At 37.4% G+C, this 10,000-nt stretch overlaps 1 protein-coding gene across 1 annotated transcript in view; it reads left to right on the top strand.

Moving 5' to 3' along the window:
- Positions 1–10,000, top strand: part of LOC144958186 (macrophage mannose receptor 1-like) — a 59,422-nt gene that overhangs the window by 42,839 nt on the left and 6,583 nt on the right. The window contains exons 28-34 of the mRNA XM_078889971.1: positions 1,677–1,805; positions 2,489–2,658; positions 3,899–3,998; positions 5,362–5,524; positions 6,583–6,661; positions 8,499–8,670; positions 9,395–9,643. Coding sequence (XP_078746097.1) covers positions 1,677–1,805; positions 2,489–2,658; positions 3,899–3,998; positions 5,362–5,524; positions 6,583–6,661; positions 8,499–8,670; positions 9,395–9,643 — 1,062 coding nt within the window. The remainder of the gene's footprint in view (positions 1–1,676; positions 1,806–2,488; positions 2,659–3,898; positions 3,999–5,361; positions 5,525–6,582; positions 6,662–8,498; positions 8,671–9,394; positions 9,644–10,000) is intronic.

The raw sequence follows: 10,000 nt of genomic DNA, 5'->3' as shown, positions 1-10,000 counted from the left end.
GCGACCTGACTGGTACGACAACTCCGCCTAGCCGACTCTACCGTATGAGCTATCCGCGACTCCTAAAAAAGTCGCTTCAAAGCTTAGTCTTACTAGAGCCTTCTCTCCCCGACTTCTTGAGGTCACGGGTTCAACACACACAGACGCCGTGAAGTTAGTTGGCCAGCATTTAAGCCCAACAGCCAACACTCTCAACATAAATACGTAACATCGAAACGATTGAGACATTGAGTCTTTTTTGTTACACTAAATCTTCTCAATAAAAATACTTCAAAATCTAACAGATCTCTGTAAGCCGCCCCTAATTATTTAACAATATCTACAACCATTTCAAAACTTTCAAAACCTGTAAGAAGTTTCCATCAGCTGCAGTAAAATGTTCTTTAAAAAGTGATATATTCTGTTTGAAAATAGGGTCAAAATTGTTATGTAACGCCCATGTTAAAGTTGGGCCAAAGAGCACAGAAATACTGGCAAATCTAAATATATTATAAAACTTTTTATTTACAGATTGGTATACGATTAACTTGCAATTCCATCACCCGTTGACTCAAATGATTATTTATAAATCCACAAGGGCATAATGATAGTACCCATATTGATAGGTCATTTGCGACATGCACTTACTTATTTGAAGGTCTGATAACCCAATTCCTTGTGGGCTCATTGTTGTAATGGAAATCTTTAAAAAATGACACAAAATATTGTCCATTACAACAATGTTAAACTAGGCCCATAAGCGGGTTCGGATGTCAGACCTGCATATATATGTACACGGCTGTCATTTGACGTTCAGAATCGCCATCTGGCCGCCCTGTTGCCAAATTCATTTTGCGCTCACCTACAGACTTTATTGCCCGATCGATTTTGATCGTTGGCGGTTCAAAAGATTCGTCTCGATCTGTTTTATTTCCAAAACGCAACTGTATGATAGTTAAAATAGATGAGTGCGTGTTCGTGATAGCCTTTATTTCTCCGTAAATATTGCGGATTCTCCAATAGTGTGTAAAAATGAAGGTAGATCTAGCTTCAAAAAGAATAAAATTTTGAATACGGAAGGTTTTATGCTCAAAATATGTCTCCAGCCAGGAACAAAAATAGTTGAAGAACCAGTAATACTTTAGTTATACTCTATCTGATAAACAGGAGTATATGTAATACGCGGGGTATTATTGTTTGTTGTTGTTCTTGCTGCTGCTGTTGTTGTTTTATATGTTTTAAAATGCTTTTTATTGTTCTTGTTGTTGAAAAACAAAAATGAAACTTGAGCATTTATCCACTAAACGTGCTCAAAGCGCTTTCCAAGGGGTCCCTAGCCAACAGCACATTTAACATGTAGGACAACACATGACGCCTGCGATGTGGATATTCCATTTTTTTCGGACACAGACAACGCTTTTAACTACCAGGTACTCATTTCACACTTGAGAAATGAGTAAAGAGCCTTTTTTTTCCCCGAGGACTCAACTATGTCGCGCTCAGAGCAGGACTCGAACCTGTGCCATCCTATCCGAAGACGAGTGTCACTAGACCCCATAGCTTCACATACCCCTTGAAGAGGGGATTTTAGCCCCAAAAGTTCCGTCTTTAGTATTTTGTTCTCTGTTATATTCATTTGTGAAAATTATTTTTCTATGTTTTGATGAATAAATCTGTTTTAATAATTTCCTTTACAGCCAGTAGATGTTTCTACGTAGGTGGTAAGACAAGAGACACAAGGAAAAATTACACTGACGCCATTTCAACTTGTAACCAGGTTCTTCCCAACTCCAAGCTGGCCTCTATCAACTCTGGTGTAGATGAAAGTAAGTGTTGCTATCTACAAAATATTACGTTTATTTCAACAAGTCACTTTTAAAATATGACTAATTTGTTATAACGCTACTGGCGGGTCTCCAGGACCCAGCTTGGACTGTAAAGAGCTTTAAGCAAATTTAATGGATATTGCACTATACAAAATCTTACGTTCAGCGTGGCTCAGCGATACGTTCTTTGCTTTGTGTCCGAAAAGTACCGAGTTCGAATACCTGAAACGCTGTGCTACCTTGAGCAAGTCACTTCGCCCAAAGCTCAGTTTGCAGTGCTGTATTGCGGATGACGCCTGGGTTATTTTAGACTTCCATTGGAATAGACCCTTCTGACAAATTTATCATATTAATGAGATGAATGAAGGGAATTTATCTGTGTATTTAGTATATTTCAAGAAATAACTCATAAAATCACTGGTTTCAGAATTTGTTATAACGCTACTGGCGGGTCTCCAGAACCCAGCCTCGAGTGTAAAGCGCTTTAAGCAAATTTAATGGATATTTCACTTTATAAAAGCTTACGTTCAACGTGGCTCAGCCATATGTTCTTTGCTGGGTTATTTTAGACTTCCATTGGAATATACCCTTAAGACAAATTTATCATTTGAGATAAATAAAGGGAATTTATTTATTTAATCTATTTCAAGAAATAACTTTTATAATAATATCACTAATTTCAGAATTTGTTATAACGCTGCTGGCGGGTCTCCAGACCCCAGCGTGGATCGGGTTCAACGACAGAAGAAAGAGCAATCATTTTGAATGGATTGACAACGGCAACGTGAACTACGTCCACTGGGGTTGGGGTCAGCCTGATGAAAATTTGAAGGACCCCAGCATCGATGCCAGGGTATGTGTTCAGTTTTTAATTCTCATCATCATCTTCATCGTTGTCGTCATCTTTGTCGTCGTTATTATTATCATCATCATCGTCGTCGTCTTTGTCGTCAGCCTTGCCATCATCATCACTATCATCTTCATCATCATCATCATCATCATCATCATCATCATCATCATCATCATCATCATCATCATCATTATCGTCATCATCGTCATCATCATCATCATCATCATCATCATCATCACCATCACCATCATCATGATCAGCAGCAGCATCAGCATAATCATCGTTATTGTCATTATCATTATCATCATCCCATCATCACCATCACCACTGTCACCGTCATCATCATCATCATCATCATCATCATCATCATCATCATCATCATCATCATCATCATCATCATCACCATCGTCGATGTCATCTCAATCTTTGTCATCAAAATCTATAGTATATATAATAAATTAACACTTAAGTTATATCATAGTTTATATAATATATCCAACTTAAACATTTTTTTTAGTTTTAGTTCTTCCCTTTTCCCCTTATTTTTACGTTTTATTTTGCTTTTCATTTGATTTTATTTTATTTTCTAGATTTTTAGAATTTAATCATATGTTTATTTTTCGATTTTTTGAACGATTTTGTCCAAATTTTAAGTAAATACAATAGACTACAGATCTGCTTACATATATTTTCAGGTCTGATATCTGAAGGCAACAGGGTTCAAAGGTCGTGACGTCACTTCCCTCGTAATGACACATAGTAACTTAGTAACTGGTTCTAAACTATCGGAACAATGGCGGACGCCCTTTTGAAATACTTCTCCGACGAGCATAAAAGTGTATCCAGAGGAGAAAAACATTATAAATCTGATCATGTTTTGAGTAGTTTATACATTCTGATCACATGGCATGTGAAAAAGTTATAGCTAGCATGAAGAATAAAAAGTACCGCTTTTCTTTGTTTAGAACCAAGCTGCTGGTTGCAGGCCGGATGTGACATCAGACTAATGAATCCTATTGTAGGTTTGGTTTAACATTGCTATAATGGAGTATTTGTTCGTTGGTTTGAGAATTCTTCCATTACAACATTAGACTAATAATAGCTTTGGAATCAGATCTTCAAAAAAGATCACGTCAACCCAAGTCGTCAATCTCTGCCTCTCCTGCTTGTCCTCCCCCCCCCCCCCCCTCCTCCCCCTACCCCTTTTTGTCCACGTCACAACATCATTTTTTGTTTTCCCTAGAGGGATTGTGTAGACATGGAGACAGTCCCACGTTATGCCGGAAACTGGAACGACAAGAAATGCCTACAGAAATATGCCTACGTCTGTGAATATAGAAAAGGTACTAATTATTATTATATTAGGAAAGTAAAGTCTTGACGTCACATCCTCTACTTTTCCGGTTCCAAAATCCTTGGAAGTGTGTATGTAATCAGCCCTACGGATGACTAATAATGGATAGATTACACATTATTGAATCATAAAGTGGCATAACTATTTTAGCAGCTGGGTGTATAAGTAGATTATTAGGATTACGACGTAAACGAGCGAGGATGGGTGATCTTTTAGACGAACAGCATATATTTTGACTAGAAAATAATATGCCATCACTCTGAAACCAGAAGAATATTGACACAAAGTATGTATTCAGTCCTCCGAAAGAGTGGTTGTACACTTCCATTGAGATTGGAACCAGTTTTGCGACATCACACTTTTTGTTCCCTATTGAAGAGTTTAAGTCTACAAAGTGCCCAAATCTCGCGTGGCCGTTTCTAGGAGCAACTGACCATGTTATACTACCAGTGATCTAGAATGTTATATTTATGACGTGAAAATAACATCATGTAAAATTAAGAATCTTGGAAGACTGGAAGAACAAGAAGACTAAACAAAGGCTAGCAGTGCCGAATCAGGAGGACTGGTTGAAAATGTGGGGCCAACAAGAGGTGTTGACCTTGACCCTCTCCTTACCAACAATAGGAAAATCGTCACATTTGTTACGATACAACCAACATTTTTCTTATTCAAATATCTCTTGTACATCATAAAATTTAAAGAAAATTAACAGTGTGTTCTATGGCATGTTTTGCTAAAGAAATTATTTATCGCAAGAATTTACTGCTATTGCGTTTGAGTGATTAATAACTTTTTTTTGTGTTAGTTGGGTGTGAAGTTTTGGGGAAAATCCTGAAAATGGTTGGTAAGGAGAGAGTTAAACAGAAGTTGCCCTTAAGAGTACTTTACTTTATGCGGATTCCACAAAATTTCCATTTCAGTGACGGTTAATGTAAGAGTATTAGTACAAAAAGGACTCCAAACAGGCGACTAGTACTGTATGCTATGGAATTACGTCAAATGGGAGCGTGGCTCAGCGGTACGGAATTTGCTTCGTACTCGAAAGGTACCGAGTTCGATCACTCGCCGCTGCGCTGTGTGGCCTTTGACAATTCACCCCGCCCTAGCTCGATTTGCGGCGCTGCACTGCGGCTGACGCTTGGGTTATTCCAGTCTTCTCTTGGAATCGACCCTAGAGACAAATTTCCCCTATGGGATGAATAAAGGGAAATTTATTACATTTTTTATATGACCTGCTTGGGGTGGGGCGGGGGGGGGGGGGGTAATTAAATATTTTTAAGCTCATTGAGCATGGTATTTTCGTGGAAATGCGCGAGATAAATGTTTATATTTATATATTATTGTTCCAGACCCCCAATACCCACCTGAGAGTCCCAACACTCTTGGGTGCCAGCCCGGGTACACGAGATTCCGTAACAGTTGTTATAAGTATGTTGTCTCCCCTGACAACTGGCAAAACAGTGAAACGGCCTGTACCAAGGATAACGCTCATCTGGTCAGCCTGGAAGATAAGTAAGTTAGCTAGTCACTTTCCAGTACTCTCAGCCATTTTCTTCTTTTGTAATCATCATAATCATCATTATTATTATTATTATCATTATTATTATTATTATTATTATTATTATTATTATTATTACATCATCATCATCATATCATCATCATCATCATCATCATCATCATCATCATCATCATCATCATCATCATCATCATCATCATATTATTATTATTATTATTATTATTATTTATTATTATTATTATTATTATTATTATTATTTTTGTTATTATTATTATCAGTATCATTGCGGGTGGTTGGATGGGAGCATCACCCTTGAATCATATACCTATGATGTTCGCATGGGTGTACGATCCGATAGTGATGTCGTTTCTTCTTCTCTTTACTAGACTATCCTGCTTCTTTGGTTTGTGATTGTATTTTTGACAGGGGATAATTTTTTTTTTCTGTAAATCTTCTGCCTGTTTGTTCTTGGTTATTTATAATTTAGCTTATGATATCTTTAGGTTATGATTTTGATTTACATTTGTACTATTTTTGTTAGATTGCTTGTTTTTTTGTTTCAGCGGTCTCTCATATAACCTCAATTGTGTTGGAAGAGACCTAAAGCAACAAACAAACAAACAAAATATCAGTATCATTATTATTATTATTATTATTATTATTATTATTATTATTATTATTATTATTATTATTATTATTATTATTATTATTATTATTATTATTATTATCATCGGCATTATTGTTATTACTATTCATATTATCATTATTATTATCATTATCCTCAAAATCATCATTATCATCATTGGGTTACGACCTTCCGCGTGGCATCGTTAGATGCAGCCAATGGTGCACTCCGTGAAGGAATTCAAATAATCCAAAAAAAAAAAAACCGTCCGTCAAATTGGAGGTTTGTTCACCTTGCCCTACGAATAAAAAGATCGAAGTGCCTAAATCGGGGCACGAGCCCGGAACCATCCGGGTCAGGGTGCAATGCCATGACGACTCGGCCACGTCCCGACCATCATTATATTATTATGTGTCTTTGTTTTGACAGATATGAAACAGCGTTTATAGAGCTTCTTACCAAGGGATCCTCTGGTACACAGATATGGCTTGGATTGTCTTATTCCTATGTAAGTGTTTGTTAAAAATGACTATAATTCCACCCCTCTCCATAAATAGTAATGCGTAATGATATCGTGTTTACAATAATAATTTGTGACGTCAGATTATCAAACATTAAATTTCACTAAAAGTAGATTTTTGAAATAAAGAAGTACTAGATATCATTTAAATATATTTGAAAATGTCTTTTACTCAGAGATGACGAAATTAGAATCGATTGAGAGGTAGAATAAAAGATTTCTTACACTCTTGCGTTTTCGTGCAGCGGTTAAAAACACGTCCGGAATTCCAAAAAGCAAGAGTGTAAGAATAGTATATTCTTCTACCCCTCATTCTAAAATAGTTACATGTAATAATATCAAGTTAAAAAAAATTATGTGTGGCGTTAGTTAATCAGGGGTTAAATATGACTAAAATTATATATATATATAGGATAGTTGTAGGATACTCCATATATATATAATTTATTTTTTATTTTTATTTTTTTTTTAAAGGAGTATCATTTATGTAGATTATTCAGAGATAAAAAAAAACAAACCCAGAATCGCTTGAGGGGTAGAATAAAAGATTTCTTCCGTTTTTTTAAATTTCGAACTTTATTCGTGGCCTCTGACCTTCCACTCCTTACCCGGTCAACGTAAGTTGGTACATCATTGCATTCAAATAGACGGAACGAAGTTGACGTCACTCAGCTGTTTGTTATTGTTTTTTTTACAGCCATTTGTTTATGATGGGTACTCCCTAACTTCTATAAATAAGACTATAGATAGTATGCGCTTGGCTAAGAAGCTCACAACATTGCCATCCGGAAGTATAAGGGACCAACACACAAATTACATGTGTGACCATAAACTTTTATAGTCTGGTTAATACAGTTTAGTGAAAATTACTCATAAATGTGGATGGCAAAAAAATTGTTTTAAATAACAAAGGCTTGAGTGACGTCAGCTTGAATCTATCTATAGATAGTATGCGTTTGGCTAAGAAGCTCACAACATTGCCATCTGGAAGTATAACGTTCCAACACAAAACAAGTGTAACCTTGAACGTGCATAGTCTTGTTAATACAGTTAATGAGAATTACTCATAAACTTGGATGGCAAAAAGCAATAACAAAGACCTGAGTGACGTCAACTTCTTACTATCTATAAAAGCTCATGGTTACGCATAGTTTTGTGTGTTGGTATGTGATATCCGGCTGGCGGATTTTATGAGAATTTTATATAAACACAATGCATCAGGAGAGTAAAGATGATATCGAAGACAGTGTTGTTATTGGCTATTCCTCTGCTGTCCCTGAGAAATGATCACCCGACTACCGGTCTTAAAACAATAATATAGATCTGAGTGACGTAAACTTATTTCACTTCCATTCTATAGATAGAGCGAAGTTGACGTTACTCATGTCTTTGTTATTGTTTTTTGCCATCTACGTTTATGAGCAATTCTCACTTAACTGCATTATCCAGACTATAAACGTTCATGGTTTCACAGAGTTTTGTGGCGTTGGTCCGTTATACTTCCGGATGGCAATGTTATGAGCTTCTTAGCCAAGTGCATACTATCTATAGATAGTGTGCGCTTGGCAAAGAAGCTCACAATAATATAGTATAACGGATCAACACACAAAACTATGTGCAACCTTAAACGTTTTATAGTCTGGTTAGTACAATTTAATGAGAATTACTCATAAATGCCGATGGCAAAAAGCAATAACAAAGACGTAAGTGACGCCAACTTCGTTCTATCTATACAAAATCACCGTTTGTTTGTACTGTACTTCGAGTCAAGGAAAACCTGGTCAGGTCATTAAAGGGAACTACTGCATCTATTGGTCAATTTCAGGTGTCCTACACATACCAGTGGTCGGATGGATGGCCCGTGCTTTACACACACTGGGGCAAGGGAGAACCTGACAGAGACCAGGGTGAAGGATGTGTCAGCCACACCATGGACGGGGCATGGCAGGATGTACCGTGCCAGTTACAACTATCCTATGCCTGTGAGGTCAATCTAGGTAAGGAGCCTTAAAAAACTTGAGCTTTTATTTAGCGCAATATCCACTAAACGTGCTCAAATCGCTTTACAAGGGGTCCCTGGCCAACAGCAACACTTAACATGTAAGACGAGACATGACGCCTGTTAGGCGATATAACTTTTTTTTCGGACAGAGACAACGCTGTTAACGGCCAGGTACTCATTTTGCACCTGAGTACGGTGAGAGAACGTGAGTAAAGAGCCTTTTCCAAGGGCTCAACTATGCGCCGAGCGAGGCTCGAACCCAGGACCTTCCGATCCGAAAGCGAGTGTCATGCCACAAGACCACATAGCCTACCTTGCTTTCAATACTCCTCTCTGTTTTTTTTTCATTCTTCCCTGATAAATGACTCCATAAAACATTTCAAAAGACAACATCAAGTTGCCATTTTCAGAATTCAATGCGGACATAATCGTCTCTAACACCACATATTACGAAACAATGCAGCAAATACCAAAAGAAAGTAAATATATAGTGCATTTCCACGGAATAACAATACTCAATGCGCGTCACAATTTTTAGCTTATTCCCCAGAAGGTCATATATGAAATCATATTTCCATTTCATACAGTACCACTATCGTTATTACAATATCCATCCCTGCAAGTCATTCATTTTTCAGTCGAGTTGCAAAAAGCTTTGAATGCGCTTCTTCGTATACGTAATAACCATTGACTTTCTTTTCATTGCCTTTGTCGTGCAGATCCAGCGCCCAAAGCCACAGCTTCAACACAAGGATCTTGCCCAGACAGCTCATGGACCTCCTACGGAGAGTACTGCTATCAGCTCAACTCCAAGAACAAAAAGTCTTGGCCGGGAGCCAACTACGCCTGTAGCATCATGGGTAGTTCTCTCATCACAATCCACAGCGATGACGAAGCTCGATTCGTCACCAAGATGATTAGTGGTATTCAAGTCAACTCCTGGATTGGGCTCAGCCGGGGAGCTTCGAGTAAGAAGGATTGAAATTTTAAAATCTCTCGAATCCTTTGTGTTTTATATCTGTATATTTCAACCGATCTCAATAGGGTTTACCAGTCGTGACCTCACTTCCCCCGTAATGACGCATAGTAACTTAGTAACTGGTTCTAAACTATCGGAACAATGCCCTTAAGAAATATTTCTCCGACGAGCATAAAAGTGTATTCAGAGGAGAAAAACATTATAAATCTGATCATATTTTGACTTTTATACATTCTGATCACATGGCATGTGAAAAAGTTTTAGCCAGCATGAAGAATAAAAACTACCGATTTTCTTTGTTTAGAACTAAGCTGCTCATTGCTGGGCGGACGTGACATCGGACTAT

This window comes from Berghia stephanieae, chromosome 12 (assembly GCF_034508935.2).
Source record: "Berghia stephanieae isolate SIO BIC M18660-M18661 chromosome 12, UCSD_Bste_1.3, whole genome shotgun sequence".
In the NCBI taxonomy this organism is placed as follows: domain Eukaryota; kingdom Metazoa; phylum Mollusca; class Gastropoda; order Nudibranchia; family Aeolidiidae; genus Berghia; species Berghia stephanieae.
This window is presented reverse-complemented; position numbering and strand designations above follow the sequence as displayed.